The sequence below is a fragment of the Chiloscyllium punctatum genome, chromosome 40 (assembly GCF_047496795.1).
Source record: "Chiloscyllium punctatum isolate Juve2018m chromosome 40, sChiPun1.3, whole genome shotgun sequence".
In the NCBI taxonomy this organism is placed as follows: Eukaryota; Metazoa; Chordata; class Chondrichthyes; order Orectolobiformes; family Hemiscylliidae; genus Chiloscyllium; species Chiloscyllium punctatum.
This window is the reverse complement of record NC_092778.1, coordinates 64,678,355-64,703,128: the sequence shown is the minus strand read 5'-3', so window position 1 is coordinate 64,703,128 and position 24,774 is coordinate 64,678,355. Positions and strand designations below refer to the sequence as shown.

Here is a 24,774-nt window from a genome sequence, read left to right as displayed (position 1 = left end):
AATGAGGATTAGCCAAGTTCAGCACATATATGGACACACAATTAATAGCACTGGAACAAATTCAGATGCACTGGAAACTTTCTTTAAACCCTGCAATGGATTTCCCTCAAGACACTAACACTTCATTAAAATTTAACCGTCTGCCTTGTCTTATTTGCTTCCGACACATGCATTAAAATAAATGTTTCTGCTTGGATGTTGTAATTGAAAGTTAATGGGGAATAATAGATGCAAAAATTAAAAGGGGAGAACCCTTGACAATCTTATCCTATAGTTAGTTTCCCACCAGTGTATAATTGTCTTTTCATCCATTTTGACTGCTACCTAAATGCATTCCCTGTAATGGGCATAGGTTCAAGACTCCTGAGCACCCGCCATTGTTTTGCCATCAGTAAGCCTCCCAAAGCTAATGTGCAACGCTCTTTAACAGGGGAATAAGGGAAAAGAAATAGAGGACAAATCAAGCCAATATAGAAATCAGGTAAAATACAATCTGGGAAGAGGAACAATTAATGTTTCAGTTCATAATGACTCTCATTAACTGCAACTTCACAGATACTGCCTGACCTGATTATTTTGAGCATATCGTTTTTTAATTTCACATTGCTAGCATCTGCAATATTTTTCTTTTGTGAACAGTTATCATCAGCTGTATGATCACAAGTCAATTCCCAGCAATTTAGCTGGAAACTGGTGGATAACTGAGGGAGAATATAAGACAATAAGGCAAATACCTAAACTATGACGTTAGAGATCATGATAACTGGTGACATAGTTTACAAAGAAATTAAGGTCTCAGCAACCTTTTTATTTTTACTTTACTTTTAGTTACAGTTAGTTATTCCTGTTCCTATTTATGCTCATAAAGCTGTTAAACTTGGCATCTTATTCCTCAGTTCTCATGATTGATGCACTGGTGACAATTTCCATTCTGCTGCAGATGAGACACTTTCTTTGGATTGTTACCACAGTGATCAACAAACAGGTCTCATTTAGATTATTACACAACGTCATGTATATTTAAACAAAAAGAATCAACACAATGTGTATTTGACAAACCACTTGGAATAGCAAAGAATTAATTACCAGTTTTGAAGAAAGGATCTACACCATACTCAAAGGTGAACTTTGTAACGGTTGCAGAAGGTTTATGTTTTTCTAATTGTTTTTAAATCATACACTGTATGAAAAATGCACTCAATCTCACTTGGCTTCTGCCACCAAGGCTCAAGCAGACCAGAGAATCTTTTGTTTTTGTTTAGGAGCTTTTGGTGGGGACTTCACAAATTTCTCTCCCACTGACTTCAGTGGTGTTTTTTTTTAAAAAGAGTTTCCTTCAGTGCAGTACTCTCATATAAGGGATTATTGATTTTCATTTCATGGTTTTATGTCTGAAGGCATTTCCGTCATGAACTTGGAGTTTGTAGTCCTTGGTTTCCTGTGTTCTGTTTCGCTGCTTTCTGCCTTTTTTTGTTTTTTAATTTCTGTTGTTTCTTACCAACTGGCTTCTCATTTCCATTAACTCGCTTCAGGGTGGTATGGTTTTCTCCATTTAATTTTTGCTCAGCAAAAGAGAAAAAAAAAATTAGTAAGGACATCTAATACATATAATCTTAAATAGACCAACATGTCCTCTCTGACCAGTTTTATAAGAGAACTCAATTTTCATTACCATAAATGGCAAATAGTTCACTTTAAATTAACTACACAGTTAAGTGTCTCTGTTGCACACAAAATCACATGCTCATATAAGGGAGAACAATTAAAATTCTTATAATTTTCTACTCTTCATTGTATCATCTCAGCTAAGAATTCTCTTGACTGTTTATAAGGTTGGCAGAAGCCAAGTGAGACTGAGTGCATTTTTCATACAACTGTGATTTAAAAGCAACAAGAAAAGCATAAATCTTCCGCAACCTTTACAAAGTTCAGCTCTGAGAATTATCCAGCATCTTCAACAGGATCCAACAGTACATCATATTTAAAGTTAATTAGGTAGAAACCTAAGACAACACAATAATGGCTACGATTAATTGCGTCCATATGTGAAAACACCCACAGACACAGAAATGTGCGTTTAGCAGGGGGAAAAAAAAGGTCCAAAAATGGCGTATTAAACAAACCAGAGTAAAATCTGTGTCATCCAGCACACATCAGGAACAGATGATGCCAAAAATAAAACAAATATGTGGAGAGTTACTACAACAGCAACAGTAATGAGGTGGTGTTGAAATGAAATGCATTGACTTATGCTGTGATGCATTTCAGTGTCTCAGGAAGGATGAGCTGATAGTTAAAGACAACAAAGACACCGTGTATAAAGCATAGTAGAGAAAACAGCCCCTTAAAACAGAGAAAGGAATTGCTGACATGAAAACAAATACTGCACAGCGCTCATCATGCTGCCTTGTTCCTCTTGTACCACTTTCTGGCTGGTTAGAGAGAGATTTATATTGCATTCTGTGTTTGCTAAAGATGGAGAAATAAGCACAAATTCAATCAGAATAAACAAATCAATCTCAAAGAGAAAATAGTTTGCGATCAGAGGGGATACCAGTGATTGTGGCTCGTGGAGCATTGTGGTTGCTATGGTACTGGATGACACGAATTTTACTGTACTTATTGAGGTGGTAATCCAAAATACTTAATAAAAATAATTATGACATCAGAAAACCAAACAACCTTGGAAGGAGAGGAGAGAGATATGAGCGAGGGAATCCTTCATCTGGCGAAGTTCCAGAATTGATGCATCCATGTCGCTGTAGCAGATCTCAAAAGGAGCCTTGGCTCACTTCATTGTGGGGACAGACTGGAGATAGGGGATGACTTACTGCAATTTTGCCTTCTTTGTGACCGGTTGTTCTTCAATGGGAACTAGCTGTGGTATTTCTTCCTCCGTGGAGAGTTTCTTGGCAATAGAAGGTTTTGATTTTTTTGACTTCTTCTCCACTGTCTTAACAAGAACACGTTTAACAGCAGTAGACAGAATTTTTGATTTCACAACTTTTGTCTTCTTCTGCTTCTTCTGAAAAATGTTCATAGTGAAAATAGTTTGAGATATTACTCGCTTTTCAGGCTGAAGTTGTTAGAAAGCAAAGACTAAATTTCAGAAATGAACAAGAATTACTATGTATTACAATTAAGGTAAATAGTCATAAACTGTCATATACATTATAAAATAATACTCTAATTCCCTTATAAACCCCTTTACATCACACAAACACAGAGAATGCAAAGACAGTGGGGAAGACCTGCAAAGATAGCTCAGTAATCTTTGTCGACAAATTCTGTTGAGTTGGTTCTTGCTATTCCAAATATTTCTTCCTGGCTTTTCTTTTCCAAATGCTTCCACTGGCTTGCAAACACCAGAGGGTGGCTGGATCATTTGTAAGATGTCTCTGATTTATCAATTAAAAGTTGTGGCTTATTGTGACTGCTAAAGGAAAGATTAACTGATTTTCTTCTAGTATAAAATGAGTTTTGACTGCAGAGAAGAGAGAGACCACTTCTAAGCTTGTGGAAATCAAATCCTTTCTCTGTAACTTGTTTCTGAATCCATGTTGTTCCATTACCTGACAACAGGTCACATATCAATTGGATTGCCTTTGTCATTGGTAACGAGTCACTTGTATATAATAGCATCTCCTTGAAGCTGTCTGACAGCTCCACATCCACACATGGTAACTGACACACCAACACTATTTCCAGCATTAATTTCTGGAAGTCACGTTTGCACATGAACTTCAGTGACACATGCAGAAGAAATAAAATTCAGCAGGATCATTGTTCCATAGACCAATCAACTACTCACTGCCACCCAGCTGCATCCGTATACAGAATCACATCTCTAATTTGGCTCCAACCACTTCAATTAACATTTGTTCAAACAGTTTTTATGATACTTGCAATGGGAGTCATGCAGCCATCCTTTCAAAACACTAGTTTTAAGATATTCCTTTCTCATTTCAGTTCACAATTTTGGCAAGCCCAAAAATAAAAAGACATATTCCTTAATGCCTTAAGGAAATGAAACATCATTTCAAAAAAGTGTTTCATTACAAAGCAAGCTATAGACTAACAATAAAACAAAAGACTTACCATGCCCCCTTACCCCAATACAGTCTTAGTATTTCTTAAACTTTTAACTGATTTCAATATTTGGGACAATGCACCTGCAACTACATTATATCTTTTCCAGTGAGATGAATAATCTTTATATTAAATGGTTGTAACAAGACTCCATCTGAATAGGCTGGCGTTCTAAATATTAAACTTTTCAATGAGGGCCGATGGATTTTGATCAGTGTAAATTAGCACTCTCTCTTATTCCCACGTCTGATACAGATCTCAAAGCGCTGAAGAGCCAACAATAACCTCAGAGTCTCTTTTTCCATGGTTAAGTGCGTCTTCTGATATACGCTTAGTTTCTTGGAAAAGTACCTCATTGGTGTCTCTATTCCCAATTTAGTATCCCATAACAAGACAGCACCAATGTGCCAATCACCTGCATCAATTGCCATTTGGAAAGGCCTGGAAAAGTCAGGGGCGACAGACACTGGTTCATTTATTAAGATTGCTGTCAGCTTCTCAAATGTTGCTTAGCATCTGCTGACCATACAACTTTCGATTGTTAAGGTGTACAGCTATTGTGCTGAAATTACGTACAAATTTCCAATAAAATCCACGTTCTTAAAACCTTGATTTCTCACTCAGTTTTATTATTAGGGAATTCTATTAGAATCTTAACATTCACTGACCTTGACGACACTTCTCTCCTTGATCAACAATATGTCCCAAACAAGTTACTCTTGTTGTCACAAATTTACTTTTGGCTAAATTTATTATTAAACCATCCAATGGTAATTACTAACAAATCACAATATCTTCAGATCATGGTTGCATGTGGCTTATGTATGCAGCGCAAGCCATTAGAAACATACAGTTGAAAACAATAATCCAGACATTTTACAGCAGAAGCACAACCTTGTTTGCAGCTATTCTGTTTATTTCAAGAGAGTAACTGTTATGATGGAACAAGGAGCACACCAAGTCCAATTTGCCAGGCTCTGTCTGTTCACACATATTCTAAATCCATAATCCACACACGCTGTCTAGTCAAATGGATTTCCTGAGGAGTCAGAATTGCTGTGGCAATGTACATTCTTTCAAGCATGTTGTAGTGATGGTGGAAAGTCCAACTTTCATTCCATTGTTTGACAGACCAGGAATCTTTCTTTTACCTCGTGCCACTGATACATGTTGTAAGGATTTACACAAGTTGATACTCAATGTACTTAGCACATTAGAACTGGGTGCCCAAGGAAGCATCATTCATAGAGTGGCACTGGATCTAGAGCTTCTGGATCAGAGGCAGGGACACTACCCAATGGACACTTAAAATGGAATTAGTGAAGTAATTTCAAAGTACAAAGGTAACCGGCTATTCCTCACTGGAAAGATAAGGTCTACTCAGGGAAGTGAATTTTGCCGTGGGTCCTCGTATGACTCAGCAAGCTGATTGTCAATACACAAATCTTTGCACATATAGGGGAGCATATCAAGGTAGCAAGAGATCCCAGTTTCTTTTCTCCTCTGGTGGCACCCTGCCTTATTATTAAGAACTATGACTCAATGTGTAATACAGCTTGATGAACAAATTGGCATGATTTTGAACAGTTGATAGTAAACATTTCCCAGTCATTACTCATCTACGACTGCATTATTTCAGACAAGCAATCAGATATGTGGAGGAGCTGGGTATCATCAATGCCCAGCTGCACACCAGCACCACTGTAACCTTTTTATCTAGCATCACTATTCCGTGTTGTTAAATATTAGGAAAAGTATTACAAGCTCCATACCTTTGCCTTGAATTCTCTCTACTACGCTGGATGGTGTCTCAGGCTGACCAAGACAATTTTCATTTTGACATCCTATTCAACTTCATATCCACTCTAATACTTACCACTATCACAACCCTCCTACCATTAAAGCCCAATCACACATCATCGTGACTGACACTTTCATGAAATCACAAGGGAAATGCTGCAATGACAGAAATGTCATCTTATGGACGACATATTAGACCAAGACCCCAGTTGCCCTGTCTGATAGGCATTACCTGCCATTCAAAAAGGAAAACAGGAGTTGTTTTGATGCCTTAGCTGGTATTTATTCTTCAACAAGGCATGATAACAAATTCTCTGGTCATTTCTTTCATGTTTGCTTGTGGGACTGCGCTTTGTGCAAATTAGCTAAAATTTTTCACACAACCATTACTTCAGATCTACTGCATAGGCAGTTAAACTTATGTAAAGCAAGTCTTTTCAATGTCTGGTTTGGCATCCAGCTTCTCAAGCCTCAGCCCTCTCCATGCTTTTTATATTATTGATGTTGAAGATGCTGTATCAGTGCAAATGTTTGTAAAAGCAAAGTTGTCTTTACTGCATTTCAAATGAACATATATGGTAACTGTTCTTATAAAAAATATGAATGTTGTTTACTTACTGCTTTGTGCTGTTTGTTGAGAGACTCTGGAAAACTTTGCTGAAGATCCTGAAGGTTCTGCATCCCAGATGCATAAATGGGAAGAGCAACAGAAGCTGGTGTTTTCAAGTGAAGAACTTTCACATTTTTCCATTGCTGCCACCAGAAAAGAAAACATTATTGGGACAACTTCATCAGAAATAAATTAGGCTTAACTTTACAACATTTCAGCAGATCCTACTAATGAGAAGACAAATAAAAATCAATTATCTCCCCTTAACAAACACTGTAAAAATATATTTCCCATATTTTCATGATCAGTTTAGCAAATTCACAAAGCAACAATTTGTAACCATATTTGTGACTGTGTTAAACAAAAATAATAGGATAGGAAATTATGTCAAAAACAGGAGAACTATTGCTAAATTTTATGAGTTCTCTCAAAACAAGTGATACATGGTGAAAACTCTCTCAAAATGTCATGGCACCTGGGTTTGTAGTAAAGTTCAAAACAGAGGTTTAGAGTTAACAATAGGTAAAAGTTAATCACCATTAGTTGTTTTGTCTCTTAAGATATGCTTAATTTTACATTGTCTTTGGATTTGATTATTACAGTAATAGTTTTAAAATATAAATTCCTGATGCTCAATTCCTTTTCTGTGAGGCGTTTTGGAATTTCTTTTTTCTTGGCTTTATGGATCTCATTTACTTTAGTACTTTACAGATTTCACTACTGAACTGGAAACTTTTGTTTTAAACCCAGACTTTCCGTCACTTACAACAACCTACAAAGTCTATACGAAAAGAACAAAACAAAAATTGCTAATTACTGCAAGAGAGGGGAGTTGGAGGAAGGGCAAAACAAAGAAAAGATGACAGTTGAAGTAATAAGTCAAAATCATCCTAGGTGTGGTGTACATGCAGTTCAAAGGATAGTTACATGCGTACACGTGATCATTTATATTCCCAACAAGGGTACAATTTCCTACATACCATGGGCAACTTTTGTGCAATAACACGAACAGCTGCAGTAACATTTTCCACGGCTTCCTGTGGCTTCATTCCAGTATGAGCTACAATGGTGGTGCTGGAAAAAAAAGCAGAAAACACACCAGGAAATTACACATGCATCTTTCACACAAATAATAACAAACCATGAAATCTCTTACACTTAATTTTCCCTAAAGTTACTTAATGTAACCAACTCTGCTGTCAAGACCATATGGATTTTTTTCAGTTTTGCAAAGTCACATTGAGCCAATAATGAGCAATTAGTATTTCTGAAATTACCATCTGGTAATTCAAACAATACCTACAATCTGTTTAAATTTCCAGGGCACAATGTCTGATGTTGATCAGAAATGAAAAATAATCCAAAAGTTGTCCAAGGTTCAAGGCCATCATGTCAGCATAGAACAGTGAAGTCTTCAGCCAGGTTGTAGAGAAATAGACAGGCTGGCTAGAAGCTTGGAGTAAGTAATTTAGTTAGCACTGACTGATTGAAAGCACAATACAGCATTAATGTGGCTCCACAGCTAAATTGGATGTTCAGGAATTGACTGGTAACAGACATGTTTTTAAAAATATACAGGTTACTGAGATTGCTGAACCTTATTACGACCCCACTAGTCATTAGTTTCTGCTATTGTAGTCAGCAGCACTTCACTGAATTGAAAAACAAAATTACCAGGCAACTATCAAACCAACAATCAGACAATCAATTCAGGTGAAATAAAAATACAGAACTGGATCAGATTTTGTCGTGACAATGTCAAAACTATGATTAATTGTTATTACTTCTCTGAAACTGAATGTTTAGTCCTGTTAGTACCACCAATTTGCATTTACACAGTGCCTTTAATTCAGTAAAACATTAAACACTGGAATCTGCACACGCTTAGTTAAACAGAGAAATCCAAAAGTCATCCTTAGACATTCTATGCTTAAGTCGCTCAGTTTCCAGACAATCAGGAATCAGGGATCTAATGTGAACATATCCCTCTAAACTTTTAGTCTTACTGCAAAAGTTATCCTTAATGAAGGATTTCAAAGTTTGGGAGAAGATTTGTAGCTTGGGTGCTCGTTGTTGTGGTTCTGTTCGCCGAGCTGGGAATTTGTCTTGCAAGCGTTTCGTCGCCTGTCTAGGTGACATCCTCGGTGCTTGGGAGCCTCCTGTGAAGCGCTTCTGTGCTGTTTCTTCCGGCATTTATAGTGGCCTGTCTCTGCCGCTTCCGGTTGTCAGTTCGAGCTGTCCGCTGTAGTGGCCGGTATATTGGGTCCAGGTCGATGTGTTTGTTGATAGAGTCTGTGGATGAGTGCCATGCCTCTAGGAATTCCCTGGCTGTTCTCTGTTTGACTTGCCCTATAATGGTAGTGTTGTCCCAGTCGAATTCATGTTGCTTGTCGTCTGTGTGTGTGGCTACTAAGGATAGCTGGTCGTGTCATTTTGTGGCTAGTTGGTGTTCGTGTATACGGATCGTTAACTGTCTTCCTGTTTGTCCGATGTAGTGTTTTGTGCAGTCCTTGCATGGGATTTTGTACACTACATTAGTTTTGCTCATGTTGGGTATCGGGTCCTTTGTTCTGGTGAGTTGTTGTCTGAGCGTGGCTGTTGGTTTGTGTGCTGTTATGAGTCCTAGTGGTCGCAGTAGTCTGGCTGTCAGTTCAGAAATGCTCCTGATGTATGGTAGTGTGGCTAGTCCTTTGGGTTGCGGCATGTCCTCGTTCCGTTGTCTCTCCCTTAGGCATCTGTTGATGAAATTGCGAGGGTATCCGTTTTTGGCGAATACTTTGTATAGGTGTTCCTCTTCCTCCTTTTGTAGTTCTGGTGTGCTGCAGTGTGTTGTGGCCCTTCCCCTCCCGTTAATTGAAGGATCAACGGAACACAACTTTAAGTTGAAAGGCAGAAGGTTTGAGGACAAGTTTTTTTCTCCCAGAGGATACTGGAAATTTGGAATGCACTGTTTAGGAAGGTAGCTGAAGTCAGAAACCTCACAGCCTTTAAAAAGTAGTTAAATGAGCACTTGAAATGTTATAACATTCAAGGCTATGGGCCAAGTGCTGGAAAGATGGACTAGTGTAGAGTTTGTGTTTTTTATGATGTGGATGCAATGGGCCTAAAGGCCTCTTACGTATTGCACGATTCGAAGGAAGTGAAAAAATTACACCTTGCAGCATGATCATGGACTCAATGGTCCAATGAGTACATAATTAGAGATCATTAAACTTAAAAATTAAAATTATTAATGGAGAAATCAATTTCAGTTTCTACCGTAATCCTATATATATACCTCAAACTTTATTTTATGCTTTGAAGAATTAATTGCTTTAAAATGCCTAGTTTTCATTCTGTCAGAATACTTCAACATGACTAGCTGCTTATTCTGTTTAATTACATCACTTTTGCCAGAGAACTCACTGTTCCTATTCACAAGTGTTAGATCAGGCCTTTTTTTTTTTGAGTCCTGCTTTTTTTTAAAAACCACTTAATAGTTATTCCTGAAAAAACTGATCCTGAAAATGATAAGAATACTGCTCTGTTCGCTGACATTTCAAATCAAGAGTCTAATTTTAAATTGCTGACAAATAGAGGAAACCACGTGTCAGCTAAAAGAGCAGCTGATCACTTTGTTCACAGACGTGTGTAGAACTAAACAAAGCACTGGTATCAAAGCATGGTTGTGATTAAATAAGCTGTGCTGTGCAGCAAGTACACATACTTGCATGGTCATGGCAGCACGAGCACTCAGATATGAGCAATAGAAATACCCAGCAACTGCTGTCCTCAGAAATTTGGAAGGATAGAGTCTTTAAGTAAAATTAACAAAGAAGAAAAACAAGGCCTTTTTCAAAATTAGCAACATTAGATTTGCTGAGAGCAAAACCTGGAATTTACAAGTCCACATAATTTAGACTTCTGTAGGAACTTTCATTCTTTTACTTGTTAACTCCATTTGGATATGTTTTGCAAACGAAAAGGAAGTGTTTTCAGTAGGCAAAATACAGTCAGATCTTCTCAAACTTAAAGAACACATGATGCAATGATGTGCCTCAATACTCACTAACAGCTGCCTTTCTTGTTCACGGAAAGGATTGTACCCTGGATTAATTTGTTTAAATCTTTTGCAAGATTCCTTGAAGTTAGCTTTACCGACAGAGGTGCTCTGAAAACAAAAACCAAAATAAAATGAGCTGATAATACACAAGAAAATGCTCAAAAAATTGCATGGCTACACTGCTCACAAAGACTGCATTAAAAGTTTGACAGGATTAACAGACAAGACAGCTACAGGTTTTCCAAATGAGCTCATGCAACCACTATTAATATGTTTCTGTGATTTTCTAACTTGCATATTAACTTCAGAAAGAACACCTTCTGCAATGCAAGTACCAATCACCCTTGCACACTAACTAACTGAATTTAGAATGGGAGAGTCACAAGAATTTCACCACACATTTACTTATGCGGCTGCCTACATAATCAAGATGGCAACAACCATTATATACCTGCATCTAAGGAATGGAAATTATGCATGGCTCCAAATCAACAACAAGTAACTTGATAAGAGCAAATTACTGCAGATGCTGGAATCTGAACTGAAAAACAAAAAGTGCTGGAGATCATAGCAAATCAGGCAGCATCCATGGGGAGAAAACAAGCCAACGTTTCCAGCCTAGATGACTCTGGCCCTGTGACAAAGAGTCATCTAGACTCAAAACGTTAGCTTGCTTTCTCTCCATGGATGTTGCCTGACCAGCTATCAGCTCCAGCATTTTTTGTTTTCACTCAACAACTGACTTGGAGCCAGATGAGTCTCAGTGGTAATAACATCACCTCTGGGACAGGAGACTCAACTCTCAAGATTTTAGTGAATAACGTAGATTAACATTTTAATATGTTACTGAGCACAGGTGCAAAACAAAATATAATGTCAGTTGAAAAATTATTGCTTGCCCTTGTTTTAAAGATTTCATGACACTATTCAGAAAGAAACAGATTTATCAGTTTCCTGGTCAATTTCCATCTGTCAACAAACTTCATTAAAAGGTATTTATTAATCTTGCCATATGCAGATTTGCTGCTTCATTTTACCATAACATATCAGCAACTACTACTTATAGGAATGGAGCTCCACAATGAAGGAACAGCAAAACAGTTTCAAGTAAGGATGGAGAAGATCTGAAGATGGAGGTTTGCAAATGTCTGCTGTTCTTGTTCTTCAAAATGGTAGAGGTCATGTGTTTGAACAGTGCTGCCAAAGTTTGACGAGTTGCTGCAAGATGTATTGTGCATGGTAGACACTGTTATGAGAAGGTAGTGGAGGGAGCAAATTATGACACGATTAGGCAAGATTTAGGATGCATAGAATGGGCACAATTGAAATATGGAGCTTATTCAAGGAACAGCCACTGTGTGTACTCGATAAGTGTGTACCTGTTAGGCAGGAGGTTGTCAAGCAAGGGAGCCATGCTTTACTAAAGAAGTTGAAGTTCTTGTCAAGACAAAGGAGGAGACTTATGTTAGGATGAGATGTGAAGGCTCAGTTAGGATGCTTGAGAGTTACAAATTAGCCAGTAAAGACCTAAAGAGAGAGCCAAGATCCACGAGGGGACCTTAGAAGTCATTGGCGGATAGGATCAAGGAAAACCCTAAAGCTTTCTATAGATTCAAAGTTTGTGAGAAGATTTGTAGCTCGGGTGCTCGTTGTTGTGGTTCTGATCTCCGAGCTGGGAATTTGTGTTGCAGACATTTCATCCACTGTCTAGGTGACATCCTCAGTGCTTGGGAGCCTCCTGTGAAGCGCTTCACAGGAGACTCCCAAGCACTGAGGATGTCACCTAGACAGGGGACAAAACGTCTGCAACACAAATTACCAGCTCGGAGATCAGAACCACAACAGCTTTCTATAGATGTATCAGGAATAAAAGAATGACTAGAGTAAAATTACGGCCAATCAAGGATAGTAGTGGGAAGTTGTGCATGGAGTCAGAAGAGATGGGGAAGTGCTAAATGAATATTTTTCATCAGTATTCACACTGGAAAAAGACAATGTTGTCAAGGAGAATACCGAGATACAGGCTACTAGACTAGGTGGGATTGAGGTTCACAATTGTTAGCAATTCTGGAAAGTGTGAAAATAGTTAAGTCCACTGGGCCGGATGAGATTTATCCAAGGATTCTCTGGGAAATTCTCAGGGAGGAGATTGCAGAACCTTTGGCTTTGATCTTTATGTTGTGATTGTTTATAGGAATAGTGCCAGAAGACTGGAGGATAGCAAATTTTGTCCCCTTGTTCAGGATGGAGAGTAGAGACAACCCTGGTAATTATAGATCAGCGAGCCTTACTTCTGTTGTGGGTAAAGTATTGGAAAAGGTTATAAGAGATAGGATTTATAATAATCTCGAGAGGAATAAGTTGATTAAGGATAGTCAACACTGCTTTGTGAAGGGTAGGCCGTGCCTCACAAACCTTGAGTTCTTTGAGATAGTGTCCAAACAGGTGGAGGAGGGCAAAGCGGTTGATGTGGTGTATGTGGACTTCAATAAGACATTTGATGAGGTTCCCTACGGTAGGCTATTGCGCAAAATACGGAGGCATGAGATTGAGGGTAATTTAGCAGTTTGGATCAGAAATTGGCTAGCTGAAAAAAAAGAGTGCTGGTTGATGGAAAATGCTCATCCTGGAGTTCAGTTACTAGTGATGTACTGCAAGGATCTGTTTTGGGACCACTACTGTTTGTCACTTTTATGCCCTTCTATGAGGGCATAGAAGGATGGGTTAGTAAATTTGCAGATGACACTAAAGTCAGTAGTGTTGTGGATAGTGCTGAAGGATATTGCAGGTTACAGAGGGACATAGGTAAGTTGCAGAGCTAGGCTGAGAGGTGGCAAATGGAGTTTAATGTAGAAAAGTGAGAGGTGCTTCACTTTGGAAGGAGTAACAGGAATGCAGAGATCTGGGTAAATGGTAAGATTCTTGGTAGCGTAGATGAACAGAGAGATTTCGGTGTCCACGTACATTGATCCCTGAAAGTTGCCACCCAGGTCGATAGGGTTGTTAAGAAGGCATATGGTGTGTTAGCATTTATTGGTAGAGGAATTGAGTTTCGGAGCCATGAGGTCACGCTGCAGCTGTACAAAAGCCTGGTGCAGCCACACTTGGAGTATTGCATACAGCTCTGGTCACCAAATTATAGGAAGGATGTGGAAGCTTTGAAAAGGGTTCAGAGGAGATTTACTGGGATGTTGTCTGGTATGGACGGAAGGTCTTACAAGGAAAGGCTGAGGGACACGAGGCCGTTTTCGTTAGAGAGAAGGTGGTTGAGAGGTGACTTAATGGAGACAGATAAGATAATCAGAGGGTTAGATAGGGTGGACAGTGGGAGCCTCTTTCCTCGGATGGTGATGCTAGCATGCTGGGACATAGCTTTAAATTGAAGGCAGTATCTTTACTCAGAGAGTAGAAGGGGCATGGAACAGCCGGCTGCAACAGTGGTAGACTTGCCAACTTTAAGGGCATTTAAATGGTCACTGGATAGACATATGGATGAAAATGGAATAGTATAGGTTAGATCGCCTTCAGATAGGTTTCACAGGTCAGTACAACATTGAGGGCCGAAGGGCCTGTACTGCGTTGTAACGATCTATGTTCTATTTGTATGGTCAATTCAGTTTAGTTTCTAGTTCATGGTGACTCCCTAGGATATTGATAGCGAGAGATTCAACAACAGCAGTACTGCTGAATGTCACAGGGAATTGGATAGGTTCTCTCCTATTGTGAGACGGATTTTGCCTGGCACTTATGAGGTGTCAATGTTACTTGCCATTTATTGTCTAGGTGTTGTATTCAGCCATGCACTGGTTCAGTACCTGATGAGTTGCAAATAGCACTGAACACGGAGTAATTATTAACACTCAATCCTACTTTCAGCCTCATGAAAGGAGGTCATTGATGAAGCAGTTGAAGATTGTGCCTAGATCACTACCCTGAGAAAATTCTGGAGTGATGTGTTGGGACTAGGATGACTGGCCTCCAACCACAATCACCATCCTTTTTTAGAGGAATTAGATCTTATGCTTTGGGATAACTGAACACCAGTGAACAGCATTTTTGGTATAATTTACTTAAAAAAAACCTCAGTAAAAAGTGAGAGGAAATTACTGAGGTCCTGATCCAAATTTTTAAATTGCCCCTGGCCAGTGGGGAGGTACCAGACAGCAGGTAATGTGATTCTACTTTATAAGTTAGACTCATTGCACAGATAGGCAATGAGTCTAAATCAGTGGTAGGCAAAGTACTGGGTGCACTGTGGCTCAATGGTTAGCACTGCTGCCTCACAGCACCAGGGTCCCAGGTTCGATTCCAGCCTCTGGCGACTGTCTGTGTGGAGCTTACACATTCTTCCCAGTGTCTGTGTGGGTTTCCTCTGCATGCTCTGATTTCTTCCCACAGTCCAAAGATGTGCAGGTTAGGTGAATTGGCCATGCTAAATTGCCCATAGTATTCAGGGATGTGTAGGTTAGATGCATTAGTCAGGGGAAATATTGAGTAATAGAGTCGGGGAATGGGTCTGGGTGGGTTACTCTTTGGAGGGTTGCTGTGGACCTCTTGGGCCAAATGGCCTGTTTCCACACTGTAGGGATTCTATGAAGGAGAAAAATAATCATTTAAAGAGGTACAGTTTGATCAGGGATAGTCAGCATGGGTTTGTGGAATTTTGAGGTGGTGCTCAAGCATGTGAATGAGGGTACAGCATTGACAAGGTACCACATGGGAAACTATAAAGAAAAAAGGACATGGAAGTTACATCAAAAACTGGCTTGGTGACAGGTGACAGAGAATGATGGCAGAAAGCTATTTGTGTGACTTGAGCCTGGTGTGCATTGGTGTACTACAGAAATGGGTGCTGGGTCCCCTACTGTTTGTGATTTTCATAAACGATGTAGATGAGTATGATAAGTAAGTTTCCGGTTGATACAAATATTGCCTGGGTGGTTGACAGTGAAGAGGACGGTGTTAGGTTACAGGACAATATGAAGGGATTGGTCAGTAGCAGATGGAATTTAATCCTGACAAATGTGAGGTGGTGCACTTTGGAAGAAGGAACAAGACAAGAGAGTACTCAATGAATGGCAGGGCACTAGGAAGCTAAGCAGAACAGAGGAACAGTGGGGTGCCTTTCAACAGATCCCTGAAGGTGGCTGGACAGGGTAGTTAAGTTGGGTATAAGAAAGCATAGGGATGCTGCCTCTTCCAGTTATGGCATAGATTTTAAAAACAGGGAGGCCATATCAGAATTGCCAACAACTTTGGTTAGGCTGCAGCTGGAGTAGTCTGTGCAATTTTGGTCACATTATATGAAGGATGTGATTGCATTGGAGCAGGTGCGGAGGAGATTCACCAGGATGTTGCCTGGGATGGAGCAGTTTAGCAATGAAGATAGGCTGGAGAAGTCAGGTTGTTTACTTTGGAGTAGAGATGGTTAAGGTAACCTCTTGAGGGGCGTGGAGAGAAAGCAGCTCTTTCTTTTAACTGAAGGGTCATTAACAAGAGGCATAATTTTAAGTGAAAGGCAGGAGGTTTAGAGGATATTCAAGGAAAAATATTTTTCCTTGGTTGTAGTGGGGTGGTGATTGTATCCGAGAGGATAGTTGAGGCAGGAAACCACACAACTGTTAAAAAGCACTTGGATGAGTATTTGAAATATCATAACATTCAAGGCTATGGGGCTAGTGTGGTAAAGTGGTATATTATGGGCAGTGGAAATTTGTTGGGCTGAAGCACCTCTTCTGTACTGTAAGATTATAAATTAACTTTGCAATGAAATGGTTGTTTGTTTTACAGAACATCAGTCCTGCTGGAGGAAGTATTTTGTTGAAGTATTTGGTCTTGCACTCATCAGGACAGTTCTTAAGAAATACCACAGTAAGGAAAAAAAAATTATACCAATATATTTACATGACTTACTTTTTAGAGGTGTAAAAATGTTTGCCTAAATGAGAGGGTAAAAGTCGCCTTATTCGGTCATCAGCCAAGAACAGATTGAAACTGCTCAACAAACGACGTTTTGCTTCATATGGCTTGTATTCAGTCTTCAGCGTTTTATATGGAATGACCTAACAAAGGAAACAAAATCATTATATTTTCACTGGATTACTAATCTAGCAATGGGAGATGTGACTTTACTAATATATAAATTCATCAAATCCTCAGTAAGTGAGCTTCACTGGTTGAGCCCCTTTTATTTCAACGTATTTATTTGACAACATGTGCAGTTGTATTTGAACAAATCATTTTCAAGAACCATTACCATGAAAGATTGAAATAGAAGCACATCACTTAGAAATTGAACATTTTGAATGGCTTTTAAAAATTACACAGGTCTAAAATCAAAGAAAAAAGAAGAACTGAATAAATTCAAAGTAATTTTGAAATCACAATACAACATACAGGTGTAGTGTAAGAGAGAGAGAGAAAGAACATCTTTTTGTCTTTACGTGGGTGGTTTGGGGGAAGAGAGAACAGACTGTATTCCCCACCTAGAGTTAAAATCAAAACTAAAATGGGAGTCAAAATGGGTCTGTTTATTGGTAGTGATGCACAGTCAGAATTGAAATCTTTCCCATTTTTTGGACATGGAGCTCAAAAATCTGTAATATGGAAATGCATAATCTTCATGGGGACAGGAATGCACAACAGGTAATTAAGTAGACAATTGTTTAGATTTTTCCCTGTCCATGCTCTGATAATCACAAAGATAAGGTAGAATATAGCTAATGCTATGTCACAAATTCCAATCAGCTAATACTAGTGCACAGAATATGAACAATGGACAGTGCGAAAATAAAATGCACAAAAATAGTTTTAAAAGCAAGTTTATAACTTGCCCAAACTAGAAACCTACCTGTGTTATATTCTTAATGCCATGCTTGCTGAGAAGCTTTATATAGAATCTCTTTGTTTGATCTGCAGTCACGTTTGGTTCGTCTTTGGTGAAGAGACAAACTTCGTACGATTCTGATCGAATTCCATGAGGCAGATTTCTGCAAAAATAAAATTAATCTCCCTTCAGCATCAGAGTTCAAAGTTAAAAATTAGCCACATTAACCAATAACATTGGTTTCCTCTATTATTATTATTATTATTAAAATTCTAAATAACAAGTTGTAGAGTGACACAATAGTACACTAATCAAAGTGTAAGTGAATTGCTGGTTCTTGCTGCTCAAATAATTCTCCATTGTTGAGGAGGAACTTCTTCACCCAAAGGGTTGTAAATCTGTGGAATTCCCTGCCCACTAAATAAGTGGAGACCAACTCGTTGAGTGTTTTTAAGGCAAAGACAGATAGATTTTTGAACAGCAAAGGAATTAAGTGTTACGGTGAGCAAGCAGGTAATTGGAGCTGAGTGTATGACAAGATCAGCTATGATCTTGTTGAATGGCAGAGCAGGCTCGATCAGCCAGATGGCCTACTCCTGCTCCTACTTCTTATGTTCCACCCATGCTGCTACATTTCTTCTTGCACAATACACTGAAATTTTGAAACAAGCTTCCTGAGATATTACTAAACATCCATATATAGCATACTTTTCTTGCTTTACTACATTTATGAAATTTGTCAAACTCCACTTACTTTAAAAAGTCTGTTTTGGATGTTCCTGATGAACTTAAGCATTCTTCAAAGCACAATTTTATCTCAAAGTATGGACACTGAAGTTAAGAGCAGAAAAAGGCCATTTATCTTGAGACCTCCTAATACATTCTCAACATGTGTAATTTGTGATCAGAGGTTTCAAATAGGCTCCCACTCAATTCATGAGATAGCTTGCATGCCTTGAGTGAATTGAAAAAAAATTGTGACAAGAGTCTCTAGTGTCTCCTCTCTACTTTTCTTCAGCAGGGTGAAATCCAGCAGATTTCAGTAAGTGATCTACAGCCAATTCCACTAAATTCTAACTTCACATTCCTGTGAAACTCTCCTCCTCTCAAGACGAATTAAACTGTTCTTAGTTCAAACAAAGAAAATCCCCTTTGACCACAACTATTACCATTACAGAGCAGCTGGTGGGAATACAAGAATCACTTAAGGTTGTATAAAAACAAATAAATGATCTATCTAGATAGCCTAAATCAAACCAACTATGGATTTTGTTATCATGCATGAGACCTCAAATTTAAAAAAGTAAACAAGTTCCTTGCTTAGTTAATTAAAAAATTGCAGATGCTGGAAATCTGAAACAAAAACAGAAATTGCTGAAGAAACTCAACAGGTCTGGCAGCCTTTGTGGAGACAGCAACAGAGTTAATTTTTCAAGTCCAGAGAGCCTTCTGAAGGCTCTGAAAGGGGTGGGAGGTCACTGGACTTGAAGCATTAACTGATTTCTCTCCATAGATGGTGCCTGAGCTGCTCAGTTTGTCTCTGCTTCCCCCATCCACCCCCAAGAGCTCTTCATACATATTGTTTGTCCTTCAAGATGAAGATGACATTATCTGCAGTGTGGAGTCTGGTTCCGAAGATGGCCACTGGAAGGTTTTGCTCCAAGCAGGAATGCCATACTACAAGCAAACAAGTTTTGGATGAGCAACCAGCTTGGGATTCTCTCTCCTCATATATACTTTTCATTAAAGGTAAAGGAGTAAAGGGGCAAAAGAGCAAAGTTTCACCAGCTTGAAATAAAGCATAAACTGTTCCAACATTTTTACAAAATCTTGCAGGTGGTCACAGAAACTACAAGTAACTTGGCGCATTTTTTATGTCCTGTTTTATTTCTATTGGCTTACATTTTGATTGTTTGCTCCTTATTTGGAATCTTCCATACTGTAACGTTCAGCATTATGTTCTCATTTTCATTCACGAATAGCTCTGCATCATTCCTGTTTTTCTTCACATATGCCTGCAGCGCCTTCACAGCCTTAGCCACCTGATGAAATGAGAAGGGAAATTAATACAAATATTTTGGGATAAAATTCACCAGCAAATTTTCCATGAAAGAAACATTCGAGAACTGCTGAATTTAATGCAGTGGTCTCAAAACTGCAAACATACTCTTTGGTGTTTCAAATTCAAAAAACAGATAAACAAAGCCCTGGAGCTTTTACTTTCTGATAACGTACTGTGATCACTTCCATTCTTAGCAAATCACTTTACTGTATTTTTCTTCCATCTACTCCTCTGAGGACACTAACATTTCCCAGATACAAATAGGTCACCAGACAAGGTTTTGTGCAAGTACGGACAGTGAGACTGTTGCAAGCTGGTTGGTCACCGGTAGCATCATCAGCAACTCACATTCTGCCCTGAACTGAGATGCACCATTTGATTATTATACCAAGTTTAATATTTCAAGTGTACAGCCTTCATTGAGCCCTTTTTGGAGGGTACACATTTGTAGCAGTAACTTGCCATCTCTTTACAGATGTTGACTGACCCGTGCATTTCCTTTAATTTTCGGTTTTCATCATGTACCACTTTTTATTCACATTGTAAAAGGAAGTCAGGTGACAGCGTTAATGGTATAATGATAATGTCACTCATAATCTGAGATCTGGGTGACTGCACTGGGGACATGAGCTCAACTTCTGCCAATTAATAAAGCTAAAATTAAAAGCTAGTTGATGGTGACTCTGAAATCACTACTGTTGTAAAAATCCATCTGGTTCAACAATGTCTTTCAGAGAAGGAAACCTGCAATCAATGTTCCCCACTAAGCTGTGCAGCCACTCTCAGGTCATGCATGCCAATGCATTGATCTTTTTTCTGAAAACCGCAGCAGCATACAGGCTTCAGAGGTCTGCAGAGTGGAAACTTCTTTTAAACAGTAACACTTACATGTAAACAACAGTAATGTTTAAGCACAGATACCAAACTCTCCGCAAGTATATTAAAAGGAAGAGAATAGTGAAAGTAAATGCTAGCCGTTTAGATGATGAAAAAGGCGAGGTAATCATGGAAAACTCAGAAATGGCAGAAACACTGAGCCAATGCTTTGTCTCTGTTTTCAGTGGAAGATAATTTTTTCCCAAAAACAGCCTCTATTGAATCAGTCACCACCAAACTCTCAGGCAGCACATTCCAAATCTAGGTCCTAACCACTTACTGCATAAAGGAATTTTTCTCCCTTTTGTGTCACTAAACTGATGTTCTCAATTTCTCAGCCTTCAGCTTTTTCTCGATGTCATGTGGATTGAACTGAATTAGCTGAAGACAGGCATGAGAGATGTTGGGGTCACCTGGATGAGGCAAAGACAGATTACTGTAACCACTCAGCACTACTGGCTGAAGATTATTGTAAATGTCCCAGCCTTTTGCACTTATGTGTTGGCCTCCTCAATTATTGAGGACGGAGATATTTGTGGAGTTGCCTACTCCGGCAAGTTGTTTCACTGTCGCAATACCATTTATGATTAAACATAGCAGGGGCACTTGCTTAATTTTTAATTAGTTTTTATTCTCTTATCATTTTTCTTTGGAACTTAAACTGGGAACTGTGAATTAAAGATGACTTTTAGACTGTGGGTAATGGAAGGAAAATGAACCAAACAAGCTTTTGTTTGTTCATGAGGTCAGGCCTGAAAGTTAAATGCAGGTTTGTTCCTGATCAAAAGGTCCTGCAGATGTTTCATTACTGGGGAACAGCATTAGGTGAAAACACATAGCAGTAGTTGGCTATTAAGGAGGTTAATACCTGGAAATTTAGTTCCAACAAATCTGGAAACAAACCTAATGCTCAAGCAAATGTCAGATGTTGAAAAGTACCTGGGATCTTGTGAAGAAGATGGTGAGTTTGTCAGGGAATTGTCAGAGCTTGAATTGGGACAGTGCTTTCTGTGAGAAGTCATGCGGCTGTTGATGCAACAGCCTGAAGATTTGAAAGTTCCAATAAGCAGCTCCTGGAAGCTCAGAGAATAGAAAACTAAATAATATGTATTACTGCCTTTATCTGAGTGAATTGTAAAAGTGACCCTGATCAACACCTTCACAAAATCAACTGAAAAACCATCAGCTAAGTTTTTGGGACAACGCATTGTGAAAACCAGTTCAGTAATCTGGCCAGTTTGTTATTTTACTTTATTTATTCCTTAATCAATTATCTATCTTTTGTTTGAATGGAGCTAAAAACAAATACTTTTGGGTTTATAGCATAGTTTACTCAATTAGTTTATCCTGTTGTTTAATTCAGGTCGCTCCTTATGTTTTGGTAGTGCTCTTGGCATGCCCTCCTACTCTTTATTGAACCAAGGTTGGTCTTTGGCTAAATTCTATGTTAATAGTAGGGAGGGGTATATGTCAGGCCATGAGTCTGTACAGTGTGTTAGAATACAACTCTGCTGCTGATGGTAGCCCATAGGACCTCATGACGATGAGCCTCAAGTTTGAAGTGTCTTCCATTTATGGTAGTGCCACACAACATGATGAAAAGCCTCAACAGGAAGATGGGACTTGATCTCCACAAGGTCAGAGTGCTGGTCACTCTTACTGATACATTCAAAGACTGATGCATCTGCAGTAGGCATGTAATTAAAGATGAGATCAAGTACATTTTTCCCTCTCAAACAAAAGCAGAATGTGAAGAAACTCAGAAGGTCTGGCAGCAGCTAAGGAAAGGCATGGTGATTCAGTGGTTAGCACTGCTGCCTCGCAGTGCCAGGAACCTAGGTTCAATTCCAGCCTTGGGCAACAGTCTGTCTGGAGTTTGCATATTCTCCCCCGTGTTTGTGTGGATTTCCTCCAGGTGCTCCGGTTTCCTCCAACAGTCCAAAGATGTGCAAGTTAGGTGAATTGCCAATGGGAAATTGCCCATAGTGTCCAGGGATGTGCAGTTAGGTAGGTTAACTATGGGAAATTCAGGGTTAGAGGGTGGAATGTCCTTCGGAGGGCCGATGTGGACTTAAAAGGGCCAAATTACCTGCTTCCACATGATAGGGATTCTATGGAAAAAGAGTTAACATTTCGAGTTCACTGCTCTTGATTTGTTCTTCAGAACTGTTCTGAAAAATAATCATTGGACTTGAAAAGTTAACTCTCCTTTCTCTCCACAGATGCTGCCAGACTGCTGAGTTTCTCCAGCAATTTCTGTTTTTGTCTCATTACCAGAATCCACAGGTCTTTATTTTATTTTAATGTTTTCCCTATTGTTGGTTCTGTCACTCTCTGCCATCACCCAGAGTTTGTCTCTACCCTTGTCACCCTCAGTGCTCCCTCCTTGGGGTGTTCAACATGGGGGATAACTGATTCATTGTTTGAAGGAGGGAAAAGGGCATTGCTCAGCCACTTCAGAGGGCAGGTGTGAATCAACCACATTGCAGGAGGTCTGGAGTCAAACGTAGGACAGACCAGGCAAGGATGGCAGATTTCCTTCCCTAAAGGAACCAAATGTGTTTTTAAGATCATCATTAGACTTTGAATTCCAGATTATTTTTCCAATTTAAACTCAATAATCTGGAGTATTGTGATTTAGACCCAGGTTCCCAGAACACAGTCTCGGTCTCTGAACTAATAGTCCAGTGAGAATACTTCTCCACCATCAACTCGCACTTTTGTGATGTTTTCCCACAGAATCAGAAGTTGCATCGTACCAGGTCACAGTACAACACTGTTTATTTGAAATCACAAACTTTTGGAGCACTGCTCCTTTGTCAGGTGAAGTGGCCTCTTCGTCAGGTGACGCGACTTCTGAACTTGTGCACCCCAGTCCAACACCGGAGCATCACATCATTCCAATGAAATGTCAGAGGTGTTAAGGAGACCATTTGGCCCATCAGGTCTGCACTAACTCTCCAGTGTACGATTAGGAGGAGCTGGTGTTGGACTAGGATGGACAAAGTTAAAAATCACCCAACACCAGGTTATAGTCCAACAGGTTTATTTGGAAGCACTAGCTTTCAGAGCACTGCTCTTTCATCAGGTGGTTGTGAAGCAGGACCATAAGATACAGAATTTATAGCAAAAGTTCAGTCTCATTCAGCTGAAATGATGTATCGATCAAACCTAGATGACACTGTAATCCTTTGCTATAAATTGTGTATTATGGTTCTGCTTCACAACCACCTGATGAAGGAGCAGCGTTTGAAAGGTGGTGCTTCCAAACAAACCTGTTGGATTATAACCTGGTGTTGGGTGATTTTTAACTTTCTCCTGCGTACATTCGCTTGCCTTCCCGCCGAACCCTTTCTCTCTCTAAAGCCTTCGCCTTCCCCGGAGAGCGGTGCCCAGGGCCGGACACGAACAGCAGCTGAGGCAGAAACGGCATTTTATAAAGTTCCAACCCGGTATAGACAGATGCTGCCTCAAAAGGGTTTCTCAATCTGCCCGACCGCCACGATCTCATGGCCCGTCACCGCGGCCGACCCCAGGCTGGCCCCGGGCCCGAGGGACCACGCGAGACCCCGGGCCCGAGGGACCACGCGAGACCCCGGGCCCACACAGCACAGGCCCCGAGCCCGCGGGTACACACTCGATCTCCCCCAGACCAGGACTGAGGGAACCACCAGCCACGGAGGAGACTGCAGCGCTCACACCGAGGGTGCTGGGGGGGGACGCTCACGGCGGCCGTTACCTGCTCGCCATCCAACGCCGCCATCTTGCCCACGCTCGGCGAGGCCGCTCCCGACTGCGCAGCCGCACAAATTTCAACAACAAACTTTATCAACAGCCGCTGGAGGGGACAGAGTGAGCTCGCGGGCGACACCAACTGGAGACAGGCGGTTCTGCAGCTGGAGATAGGCCTATGCAGCTTTGATTTGATTTATTTATTGCCAGATCAATTTTGTTACAAAATACAGTGAAAAGTATTGTATAGTGTCGTCATTCTCTGGCTCTGGGTGCCATCTTAAAACACAGGAAAATAAACCAAAATTTAGAATTTAAAGGCAGAAAATTTTTTTTAAAAAGTTCAACTTTACAGTCCCTCTTGGTTAACTGCTCAGAATGCGGCTGAAAATGTGTTGCTGGAAAAGCGCAGCAGGTCAGGCAGCATCCAAGGAGCAGGTGAATCAACAGTTTGGGCATGAGCCCATCTTCAGGAATGAGGAAAGTGTGCCAAAATGAGGAAACTGCTCAGAATGGGCCTGGAGTGGCCCACCACGTTTCCCCTTGCCATGTTGTTGGAACAGGAGTCTCTATTCTCAGGCACTATCTCACCTCCACCGCTGCTACTGCTGCCATCAGTCCTCAGTGGACTTCACCAATGCAGCCACCACTGCTGTCGCCGGGTCCCAGACCTGGTTGGAATGGTGCTGGAAAAGCACAGCAGGTCAGGCAGCATCGGAGGAGCAGAGAGAGAAAAA

The 24,774-nt window shown here is 40.0% G+C and overlaps 1 protein-coding gene across 1 annotated transcript; it reads right to left on the bottom strand.

Moving 5' to 3' along the window:
* Positions 1-1,598: 1,598 nt before the first annotated feature.
* Positions 1,599-24,093, bottom strand: rsl1d1 (ribosomal L1 domain containing 1). The gene is made up of 8 exons (XM_072560133.1): positions 24,045-24,093; positions 19,270-19,409; positions 17,392-17,530; positions 16,455-16,603; positions 10,548-10,649; positions 7,480-7,573; positions 6,508-6,642; positions 1,599-3,025 (listed from the first exon to the last, which is right to left on the bottom strand). The coding sequence occupies exons 1-8, from the start codon at positions 24,066-24,068 to the stop codon at positions 2,828-2,830; spliced, it is 981 nt and encodes a 326-aa protein (XP_072416234.1). The 5' UTR covers positions 24,069-24,093; the 3' UTR covers positions 1,599-2,827.
* Positions 24,094-24,774: the final 681 nt, after the last annotated feature.